Genomic DNA, 12,359 nt, shown 5'->3' with positions numbered 1-12,359 from the left:
TCATTGTGAATGAGATGAAGATTATTTTTTGAAGAGATCAAAGTCAGAGAATAATAGAATTTAGAAACTGCCAGAAGCTTAGAATTTAGAACTCTATTAAACTGCCTCGCTTATTTTAAAAAGAAGAAATAATAAATGAATGGCTTAGAGCTAGCGTGTTGTTTCTTCTTTTGCGATTCTGGCTCTTACATCCTGTGTTTGAGCCCAGATGCCACAGCTTACTTTAAATATGTGTGTTTGGCTCTTCAGTCAGGTTGATTGATCTGTCTGTGGGTTTTCTTATAAAGACTGGATTTATTAATGGAATAATTGTTCTTTGGGTTTTGCAACTAGGACCTTTTAAAGATGAGTGAACAAACGGAAAGAGGACGGCAGCGGAAACTTCCTGATTGGATTTCTGTGCAGAGGAGCTATACGGTAGAAGAAAAAAAGGTATGCAGTTCATCAGTAATTCTTTCAGATGGAAAATTTAATGTATATTTGACTGTAAACTGAGTTCATCCTCACACTTATAAACTTCAAGCCATTATTTACTTTTAGAGTTGTTGTGAATGAACCAGAATCTAGTCATTGAATGGATGAGTGGGATTAAATTTTAATTGGGTTTACAATATAAGAATTCTTATTCTATTTTCCCTTTTTATCTAGTTCACATGGCTGGCCTTGCCAATTTGTTCCAATTCAGATTGTAATTTAGACAATATTTATTTTGGTGAATTTTTTTTATGGTCAAGTGAATTTTAAGTCCTGATAGATTTAAGCTTCACCAACCAGTCTTCAATATTTTAAGGCAACATTATTGCATCTAGAATACTAATCTAATTGCAGAAAAACATTAACAAAATTAATGCTTTTATGAAAATAGGGTAGAAGTTTGCAAGTAAATTTGTTAGAAAAATAATTTTACAGTAGGTAGCTTCATCTTTGTTAAATTGTCTATATGACTCGTTAGTCTATAAAGCTTTAGTTGATAAAACTTAGAGCTATAATTTGCCATATTTCAGTGAATTTTATTATTTCAATTAACATTTATTATTTAATGTGACTTTTATTTGTGCCTTTTTGGAATTTTGTTTAACTCAAGGCATCTGTTCGGAAGAGTGTTTTGGAAGATCACCTGCCCTTCTTAGAATTCACTGGATCCACTGTGTACAGTTATGAAGCTAATGATTGTTCTTTGCTCTCAGAAGATATTAGGTAAAGATTTAAATTTCCAACTTTCATTTGAATTTGGACCCTTAGACTATAAGCTTTATGGTAGTATTTATAAGTGTACTGAGTTTTATAGTGGAGGTGTGTTTAGTACATATTTATACATGTAAAATATCACTAATTCTACTTTTTAAATAAAAACTTAAAAAATTTCAATATATGGCAAGACCAAAAAAAAAAAATTACATAATAGCAATATTATCTGAACTTATAAAAAATAAAAAAATCTAAGAACTGCAAAAAAAAAATATGAATAAAGAATATTAATGATTTCTTCAAGGGTAAAAAAAAAACAAAAAACTTAAAATTTCTGAATTAAACATGTAATGTCCCTGTTTGTTCATTCATAAACCTTTGTATTACTTTAGCTAATTTTTAATCTTTTCAATACTTAAGATATTATATATAGAATTACTGAACACACCAGTTTAGGAAAAACATGCACAAGTTATTCAACCTCTAAAACGTCCCTTTCTATTTCATTAAAAATACAAACGTAATATTGAATAGTGACTGTGACTGTCTCTGTTGCATTTAATGAGCAACAATTATAGCAAATGATCCTTTAAAAGAACTTTAAAAATGATTATTAATATTTTTTAAATTGTCAAATTAGTTTTCTGTAATAATCCAGTCTGGACATCTTTTTCGAGTGTTAGTTCTAAAAGGTCTTGTAGGTCTTCATAGAACTGTTCAACTTCAGCTTCTTCAGTGTTACTGGTTGGAGCATAGACTTGGATTACTGTGATATTGAATGGTTTGCCTTGGAAACGAACAGAGATCATTCTGTCGTTTTTGAGATTGCATCCAAGTACTGCATTTCGGACTCTTTTGTTGACCATGATGGCTACTCCATTTCTTCTAGGGGATTCCTGCCCACAGTAGTAGATATAATGGTCATCTGAGTTAAATTCACCCATTCCAGTCCATTTAGTTCGCTGATTCCTTGAATGTCAGCGTTCACTCTTGCCATCTCCTGTTTGACCATTTCCAATTTGCCCTGATTCATGGACCTAACATTCCATGTTCCTATGCAGTATTGCTCTTTACAGCATCGGACCTTGCTTCTATCACCAGTCACATCCACAACTGGGTATTGTTTTTGCTTTGGCTCCATCCCTTCATTCTTTTTGGAGTTATTTCTCCACTGATCTCCAGTAGCATATTGGGCACCTACTGACCTGGGGAGTTCCTCTTTCAGTATCCTATCATTTTGCCTTTTCATACTGTTCATGGGGTTCTCAAGGCAAGAATACTGAAGTAGTTTGCCATTCCCTTCTCCAGAGGACCACATTCTGTCAGACCTGTCCACCATGACCCGCCCATCCTGGGTGGCCCCACAGGCATGGTTTAGTTTCATTGAGTTAGACAAGGCTGTGGTCTGTGTGATTATTGACTAGTTTTCTGTGATTATGGTTTCAGAATATCTACCCTCTGATGCCCTCTTGCAACACCTACCGTCTTACTTGGGTTTCTCTTACCTTGGACGTGGGGTATCTATTCACGGCTGCTGCAGCAAAACGCAGCTGCTGCTCCTTACCTTGGATGAGGGGTATCTCCTCCCGGCCGCCCCTCCTGACCTGGAACGTGGAGTAACTCCTCTCGGCCCTCCTGTGCCCGCGCAGCCACCGCTCCTTGGACATGGGGTTGCTCCTCTTGGCCGCCACCCCTGACCTTGGGCATGGGGTAGCTATGATAGGGGACTGGAATGCAAAAGTAGGAAGTCAAGAAACACCTGGGGTAACAGGCAAATTTGGCCTTGGAATACGGAATGAAGCAGGTCAAAGGCTAATAGAGTTTTGGCAAGAGAACACACTGGTCATAGCAAAAACCCTCTTCCAACAACATGAGAGAAGACTCTACACATGGACATCACCAGATGGACAACACCGAAATCAGATTGATTATATTCTTTGCAGCCAAAGATGGAGAAACTCTATACAGTCTACAAAAACAAGACCGGGGGCTGACTGTGGCTCAGATCATGAACTCCTTATTGCCAAATTCAGACTTAAATTGAAGAAAGTAGGGAAAACCACCAGACCATTCAGGTAGGACCTAAATCAAATCCCTTATGAATATACAATAAAAGTGAGAAATAGATTTAAGGGGCTAGATCTGATAGATAGAGTGCCTGATGAACTATGGAATGAGGTTTGTGACATTGTACAGGAGACAGGGATCAAGACCATCCCCGTGGAAAAGAAATGCAAAAAAGCAAAATGGCTGTCTGGGGAGGCCTTACAAATAGCTGTGAAAAGAAGAGAAGTGAAAAGCAAAGGAGAAAGGGAAAGATATAAGCATCTGAATGCAGAGTTCCAAAGAATAGCAAGAAGAGATAAGAAAGCCTTCCTCAGTGATCAATGCAAAGAAATAGAGGAAAACAACAGAATGGGAAAGACTAGAGATCTCTTCAAGAAAATTAGAGATAACAAGGGAACATTTCATGCAAAGATGGGCTCAATAAAGGACAGAAATGGTATGGACCTAACAGAAGCAGAAGATATTAAGAAGAGGTGGCAAGAATACACAGAAGAACTGTACAAAAAAGATATTCCTGACCAAGATAATCACAATGGTGTGATCACTCACCTAGAGCCAGACATCCTGGAATGTGAAGTCAAGTGGGCCTTAGAAAGCGTCACTACGAGCAAAGCTAGTTGAGGTGATGGAATTCCAGTTGAGCTATTTCAAATCCTGAAAGATGATGCTGTGAAAGTGCTGCACTCAGTATGCCAGCAAATTTGGAAAACTCAGCAGTGGCCACAGGATTGGAAAGGGTCAGTTTTCATTCCAATCCCAACGAAAGGCAATGCCAAAAAATGCTCAAACTACCGCACAATTGCACTCATCTCATACGCTAGTAAAGTAATGCTCAAAATTCTCCAAGCCAGGCTTCAGCAATATGTGAACCGTGAACTTCCAGATGTTCAAGCTGGTTTTAGAAAAGGCAGAGGAGCCAAAGTTCAAATTGCCAACATCTGCTGGATCATGGAAAAAGCAAGAGAGTTCCAGAAAAACATCTATTTCTGCTTTATTGACTATGCCAAAGCCTTTGACTGTGTGGATCACAATAAACTGTGGAAAATTCTGAAAGAGATGGGAATATCAGACCACCTTACCTGCCTCTTGAGAAACCTGTATTCAGGTCAGGAAGCAACAGTTAGAACTGGGCATGGAACAACAGACTGGTTCCAAATAGGAAAAGGAGTACGTCAAGGCTGTATATTGTCACCCTGCTTATTTAACTTCTATGCAGAGTACATCATGAAAAACGCTGGGCTGGAGGAAGCACAAGCTGGAATCAAGATTGCTGGGAGAAATATCAATAACCTCAGATATACAGATGACACCATCCTTAATGTAGAAAGTGAAGAGGAACTCAAAAGCCTCTTGATGAAAGTGAAAGAGGAGAGTGAAAAAGTTGGCTTAAAGCTCAACATTCAGAAAACGAAGATCATGGCATCTGGTCCCATCACTTCATGGGAAATAGATGGGGAAACAGTGGAAACAGTGGCTGACTTTATTTTTTGGGGCTCCAAAATCACTGCAGATGGTGACTGCAGCCATGAAATTAAAAGACGCTTACTCCTTGGTAGGACAGCTACGATCAACCTAGATAGCATATTGAAAAGCAGAGACATTTCTTTGCCAACAAAGGTCTGTCTAGTCAAGGCTATGGTTTTTCCAGTGGTTATGTATGGATGTGAGAGTTGGACTGTGATGAAAGCTGAGTGCCGAAGAATTGATGCTTTTGAACTGTGGTGTTGGGGAAGACTCCTGAGAGTCCCTTGGACTGCAAGGAGATCCAATCGGTCCATTCTAAAGGAGATCAGTCCTGGATGTTCTTTTGAAGGACTGATGCTAAAGCTGAAACTCCAGTACTTTGGCCACCTCATGCTTAGAGTTGACTCATTGGAAAGGACTCTGATGCTGGGAGGGATTGGGAGCAGGAGGAGAAGGGGACGACAGAGGATGAGATGGCTGGATGGCATCACTGACTTGATGGACATGAGTTTAAGTGAACTCTGGGAGTTGCTGATGGACATGGAAGCCTGGCGTGCTACAATTCATGGGGTCACACAGAGTCGGACACGACTGAGCCACTTAACTGAACTGAATAATCCAGTCTGAGACTCTTCAAGCATTTTACAAGGAGAAGTAGTGGGAGATTCATTCAAATCTTTGATGTTAATATACTTGTATATATATATATTTTTTTAATTACTGTTTACACATTGGACTTCCCTGGTGTCTCAGATGGTAAAGAATCTACCTGTAATGTGGTAAGCCTGGGTCTATCCCTGGGTTGGAAAGATCCCCTGGAGAAGGGAATGGCTACCCACTCCAGTACTCTTGCCTGGAAAATCCCATGGACGGTGGAGCCTGGTAGGCTGCAGTCCATGGGGTCACTAAGATTCAGGCACGACTGAGCGACTTCACTTTCACTTTTCACTTTCATGCATTGGAGAAGGAAATGGCAACCCACTCCAGTATTCTTGCCTGGAGAATCCCAGGGACAGAGGAGCCTGGTGGGCTGCTCTCTATGGGGTCGCACAGAGTCGGACACGACTGAAGCGACTTAGCAGCAGCAGCAGCAGCTACCATCTTACCTTTAACAATGCTATAGTATGTCCTATCTGAAGGTAATAAGCCTAAATATCTTGAAGGGTGTAGTTCTGATGAATTGTGTTTTATGGAAGGTAAGCACGTAGTTTGGTTTTTTTTTGCTTCACCTCATTCCAGGTTTTCAACAATTTGATTATGATGTGCCTTTGTGTAGTGTGGTTTGTGTTTGTCTTGCTTGCGTGTTCAGTGAACTTTTTGGATCTGTGGATTTATAGTTTCATCATATTTGAATAATTTCTTCAAATGTGTTTTCTCTCACATCCTGTTTTTCTCTTCTGCCATTCTGTATACATATAGGTTACATTGCTTAATACAGCGGCTGTGTTCTTGGTCATGAGGGTCTTTGTCTTTAAAATTTTTGATTCTTTTTTTCTCTGTGCTTTGGCTCTGTCTGCAAGTTCCCTTGGTGTTTTTTTTTTTTTTTTTTTTATTCTGTAATATCTGATCAGCTATTATGCCATCCTGTGAATTTAAAATCTTGTTGTATTTTTCATGTCTCGAAGCTCTATTTGTTTCTTTTTAAAAATACCTTCTATTTTGGCTCTTACCGTATTCGTATTCATAAAAAGCAGAGACATTATTTTTCCAGCAAAGGTCTATCTAGTCCAGGCTGTGGTTTTTCCAGTAGTCATGTATGGAGGTGAGAGTTGAACTATAGAGAAAGCTGAGTGCCGAAGAATTGGTGCTTTTGAACTGTGGTGTTAGAGAAGACTCTTGAGAGTCCCTTGGACTGCAAGGACATCCAACCAGTCCATCCTAAAGGAGATCAGTCCTTAGTGTTCATTGGAAGGACTGATGTTGAAGCTGAAAGTCCAGTACTTTGGCCACCTGCTGCAAAGAGCTGACTCATTTGAAAAGACCCTGATGCTGGGAAAGATTGAAGGTGGGAGGAGAAGGGGACGACAGAGGATGAAATGGTTGGATGGCATCACCGACTCAATGGACATGAGTTTGGGTGAACTCCGGGAGTTGGTGATGGACAGGGAAGCCTGGCGTGCTGTGGTCCATGGGGCTGCAAAGAGTTGGACATGACTGAGCAACCGAACTGAACTTATATTCATATTTTCTTTTAAATCTTTGAACATATTCAGCATATTTATAAAATAGCTGTGTTAATATACTCTTCTGTTAATTCCATTATACTAATTATTTGTCTATTAAATGACTATTATCCTGCTTATAAGTCATGTTTTCCTGTTTCTTTTCTCATGACTGACAATTTTTGATTAGATGTTATGATCTTACCTGGTTGAATGTTAGATTTTGTTGTCTTCCTTCAAAGAAAGGAGCTTTGCTGTATTGGGCAGTAAAGTCACCTGAAAATCAGTTTTACACTTTGAGGCTTAGTTTTAATTTTTTTAGGCCAGATGTCAGTAGCCTTTATTCTGGGCATTATTTAGTCTGTAATGGGTGTGACCTTTCTGGAGTCTTTGCTGACTGCCCCAGGTGATCGAAACGAATCTCTCTACTCCAGTTTTGCAGAACTCGATGCCTCTTACCTCTGTGTAAGCCGCAGGAGTTGTCCAGATTGCAGTTCCCTGGTTTGTCTTTGTCCAGCCTCGTAGTTTCTCTCTGTGCTTACGTGTCGTTTCCCGCCTAGCTCCCTCCTCCCCAGGACTCTGCCCACACCTTCCAGCTGCTTCGCCTCTCTGGCTCTGAACTCTGTCCTCCCAATTCTGTGCTCTGCTTTGGACTCTCCTTCCTGTTCTGTTGTCTAGAATGTTCCAGGCGGAAATCTGGGGCAGCATTTGGGCTTATACTTGATTTCCTCCCCTCAGAGAGCATAGTCCTGTAGCTCCTGTTGTCCAGTGTCTGAAAACTCTTGTTTATGCATTTTGTTTAATCTTCTCTATTGGTTCATGGGGGAAAGTTTTGACTGATCAGTGATATTTCATCTTAGCCCAAAACAGAGGTTGAGTTTTTTAAATTTATGAAATAGGTTTTTCACTTTTAAAAACTATGAAGCAGGCAAATATAAGCAATAATTTAACACGCACCCATAGTCCTTCCACTAGCTTTGTCAAACCTTAATCTTCCTTTTCTTCAAATCTTTATTAAGACAAAAACAATAAAATACAGCTGAAGCCCCGTGTATGCTCTTTTTGATTCTCTTTTGCAGTCCTCTGAGCTAACTTCTATCATGAGTTCAGAGTTTAGTATTCCCTCACATATTTTCTATAATTTTCATAATTTAGTGTCCCCCTCAATATCATATACTATTACTTTGCCCATTAAGAAACTTTAAAAATAATGCTATCACCTCTATGACCCACCTCCCAGAATATTGGAAATAAAAGCAAAAATAAACAAATGGGACCTAATTAACCTTAAAAGCTTCTGCACATCAAAGGAAACTATTAGCAAGGTGAAAAGACAGCCTTCAGAATGGGAGAAGATAATAGCAAATGAAGCAACTGACAAACAACTAATCTCGAGAATATACAAGCAACTCCTACAGCTCAACTCCAGAAAAATAAATGACCCAATCAAAAAATGGGCCAAAGAACTAAACAGACATTTCTCCAAAGAAGACATACAGATGGCTAACAAACACATGAAAAGATGCTCAACATCACTCATTATCAGAAAAATGCAAATCAAAACCACTATGAGGTACCATTTCACACCAGTCAGAATGGCTGCGATCCAAAAGTCTACAAGCAATAAATGCTGGAGAGGGTGTGGAGAAAAGGGAACCCTCTTGCACTGTTGGTGGGAATGCAAACTAGTACAGCCACTATGGAGAACAGTGTGGAGATTGCTTAAAAAACTGGAAATAGAACTGCCTTATGATCCAGCAATCCCACTGCTGGGCATACACACTGAGGAAACCAGAAGGGAAAGAGACACGTGTACCCCAATGTTCATCGCAGCACTGTTTATAATAGCCAGGACATGGAAGCAACCTAGATGCCCATCAGCAGATGAATGGATAAGAAAGCAGTGGTACATATACACAATGGAGTATTACTCAGCCATTAAAAAGAATACATTTGAATCAGTTCTAATGAGGTGGATGAAACTGGAGCCTATTATACAGAGTGAAGTAAGCCAGAAAGAAAAACACCAATACAGTATACTAACGCATATATATGGAATTTAGAAAGATGGTAACAGTAACCCTGTGTACGAGACAGCAAAAGAGACACTGATGTATAGAACAGTCTTATGGACTCTGGGGGAGAGGGAGAGGGTGGGAAGATTTGGGAGAATGGCATTGAAACATGTAAAATATCATGTATGAAACGAGTTGCCAGTCCAGGTTCGATGCACGATACTGGATGCTTGGGGCTGGTGCACTGGGACGACCCAGAGGGATGGTATGGGGAGGGAGGAGGGAGGAGGGTTCAGGATGTGGAACACATGTATACCTGTGGCAGATTCATTTTGATATTTGGCAAAACTAATACAATTATGTAAAGTTTAAAAAAAAATGCTATCAAACTCTGTGTATTCTTCCACTTGTTTTTTTCACTCAACACTTTATATTCTTGTGAATTTTTCTTTTTGGTTTGGTATGTGAAGTTCTATTTAAACTTTTATATAGTATTACATTGTCTCAGTATATCATAATTTATTCACTCTCTTGTTGATGGAAATGTAGTGTTTCCATTTTTGCTAGTCGGAATAGTATTGCAATGAACATTCTTAAACATTTCTAATTATGCACATATAAGTTTCATATATTTATGAGAAAGTCTTGTCAGGTCATACAGTTCATACATCTTTAACTAGATATTGTCAGAGTTTTTTCCAAGAGGATTATCAGTTTGAAAATTCACCAGTATGTGAGTGGTCCCACTGGCAGCTTTCTTTATCAGCATTCAGTATTGTGGAGCTTTAATTTTTGTTAGTCAGCTAGATGTGAAATTGTAAAGGTTCAATTTACATTTCTCTGACTTCAGAGGAGATTTTGTGCCTTCATGTATATATTTGAATGTATTGGCTGTTTGGATTTCCTTTGGGGAATTACGTGCTCAGTCGGTCAGTTGTGTCCGACTCTCTATGACCCCATGGACAGTAGCCCACCAGGCTTCTCTGTCTATGGAATTTTCCAGGCAAGAATAGTGGAGCGGGTTGCTGTTTGCTACTCCAGGGGATGATCTTCCCAGTCCAGGGATTGAACCCCCATCTCTCGCGTTTCCTGCATTGGCAGTCAGATTCTTTTCCACTGCACCGCCTGGGAAACCCTCCTTTGGGGAATTACCTGTTCATATTCCACCCCCACTTTTTTTAAACTGGATTATTTATCTTTTTTGTATTGACTTTTCAAGGAATTTTTTATTATTGGGTTGGTTAAAAAGTTCATTTGGGTTTTTCTGTAACATCTTGTGGAAAAACCAGAATGAACTGTTTGGCTAACCCAAGATTTTCTGACTCTTCATTATCAGTTGTGTGTATTACGATATCCTTTACAGTCTGTGGCTTGTCTTTTAACATGTTAAATGATGTCTTCAGTGGTGCAGAAATTAAAATTTTAATTAAATAACTTATTTTATTTTCCCCCCTTTAGCATGAGTCTCTCTGATGGAGATGTGGTCGGATTTGACATCGAGTGGCCACCAGCATACAAGAAAGGGACACTGGGCAGAGTGGCCCTCATTCAGCTGTGTGTGGCAGAGAGCAAGTGCTACTTGTTTCATATTTCTTCTATGTCAGGTTGGTATCTCTTGTATTTGTTTCATTTTTATATGGTAGATAATTGTATTATGTCAACTTTGTCCATATGAAATTAAGCTCTTGAATTAACGGGTGCCTCTCTCATCACCTTATATTTAAGTATTTATATTTTAAGTATTCACTCATCCCTGTTTTATTTAATTTTCATGTCATATCTGTCAGTCAATGATATTATTATTCCTGTTTCACAGGGTAGAGAACTGAAGTGCAGAGGGGCTAAATGTTAGTGATAATACAGTTATTAGCATTTAAATTAGTTGTTTTTCTTGTCATTTATCAGCCAGGACTTTTTGCTTTAGGTGAAAAAAAAAAGCTCTCAAAAACATTCAAGGTAAGTGTTGGTTTCTGAATTTAAACTTAAACACAAATTTAAATATAAACATAAAATGTGTATGAAGTAGAACATAAATCTGTCATGTCTGATAGAACCTATGGAAATAAATATTATATATTATTATATAAATATTATATAAACATTAATATAAAAAATTATAGGTTTCCCTCAGGGACTAAAAATGTTGCTTGAAAATGAAGCAATTAAAAAGGCAGGTGTGGGAATTGAACAAGATCAGTGGAAACTTCTACGTGACTTTGATATCAAGTTGAAGAGTATTGTGGAGCTGACAGATGTTGCCAATGAAAAGGTAGACATATTACATATATTATTTTCAGAATAAAAACAAAATAAATTTGTGTTTTACAGAATGTGCCTTCTGAGTGTTAGATTTTTTTTTTGAGAGCATATTTTAAGCTACGTAATGTTTTTATAAAAAAAGTCCCTAATACATGTCTCATAATGAAAACTTTCAGTTCTAATCAGTTGCCTTAGCGAATAGTTTCTTTAAGCAAGCACCCTCTCCCATATTTAGTACTGTTTCACTTTGTTTTATATATTTGTGAATTTAATTATTATATTTAAAGTTTCTCTCTTTAACCCATCTATATCGCTATCCCCCCTGTTTTTTTTTTGACGCGAACATAATGCAGCTCTTGTGGTGTGATCCTCTTAGTTGAAGTTTGACCATCATTTCCATGGCCCATATTTCACATATTTTATTAATGTAGTCATTTAAGTTACATTCTCATGTTAGCCAAGTGTTCATTTGGCTGAGAGGTAGGAAAATCACCAACCTATTCAACTTTTGTCCATGGATGATACTTGGACAGTCCTAGAATTTTAATACCTACATTGAGGAAATGATAGAATTACATTCTTGTAAGGTAGACTGCAAATGAGGTTTTTAGTGACTGGAAATCTACTAAGGACTATCTCTGCCTTATATTTTGGTGTAACATTTTCAACTTTACATGTGACATGGTCGTTTGGTATCGGCTAGAAATATCTAAGAATAAAAGGAAAGAAATAACTTCTCCTGAGGTGATTTTTCCATTATTTTTAGCTGAAATGTATAGAGACCTGGAGCCTCAATGGTTTGGTTAAATACCTCTTTGGTAAACAGCTTCTGAAAGACCGGTCTATTCGCTGTAGCAACTGGAGTAAGTTTCCCCTCACTGAGGACCAGAAAGTGTATGCAGCCACTGATGCTTATGTATGTACCAAAGATCTTTTTCAAAAATTAATTTTTATTAGAATACAGTTGCTTTACAATGTTATGTTAGTTTCTGCTGCTGCTGCTAAGTCGCTTCAGTCATGTCCGACTCTGTGCGACCCCATAGATGGCAGCCCACCAGGCTCCCCCGTCCCTGGGATTCTCCAGGCAAGAATACTGGAGTGGGTTGCCATTTCCTTCTCCATATGTTAGTTTCTACTGTATAGCAAATGAATCAGCCATACATATACACACATACCCTCTTTTTTGAATTTCCCTCCCATTTAG

At 38.5% G+C, this 12,359-nt stretch overlaps 1 protein-coding gene across 1 annotated transcript in view; it reads left to right on the top strand.

Annotated features, from left to right (window-relative positions):
* WRN (WRN RecQ like helicase) overlaps positions 1 to 12,359 on the top strand; it is a gene marked incomplete in the record, with an annotated part of 115,520 nt that overhangs the window by 18,731 nt on the left and 84,430 nt on the right. Inside the window, 5 exon segments of the mRNA XM_045164105.1 lie at positions 334 to 432; positions 1,085 to 1,197; positions 10,355 to 10,500; positions 11,017 to 11,165; positions 11,922 to 12,071. Coding sequence (XP_045020040.1) covers positions 334 to 432; positions 1,085 to 1,197; positions 10,355 to 10,500; positions 11,017 to 11,165; positions 11,922 to 12,071 — 657 coding nt within the window.

This window comes from Bubalus bubalis, chromosome 1, assembly GCF_019923935.1.
Source record: "Bubalus bubalis isolate 160015118507 breed Murrah chromosome 1, NDDB_SH_1, whole genome shotgun sequence".
Taxonomy (NCBI): domain Eukaryota; kingdom Metazoa; phylum Chordata; class Mammalia; order Artiodactyla; family Bovidae; genus Bubalus; species Bubalus bubalis.
The sequence above is the reverse complement of the archived record's forward strand: the minus strand, read 5'-3'. Positions and strand labels throughout refer to the sequence as shown.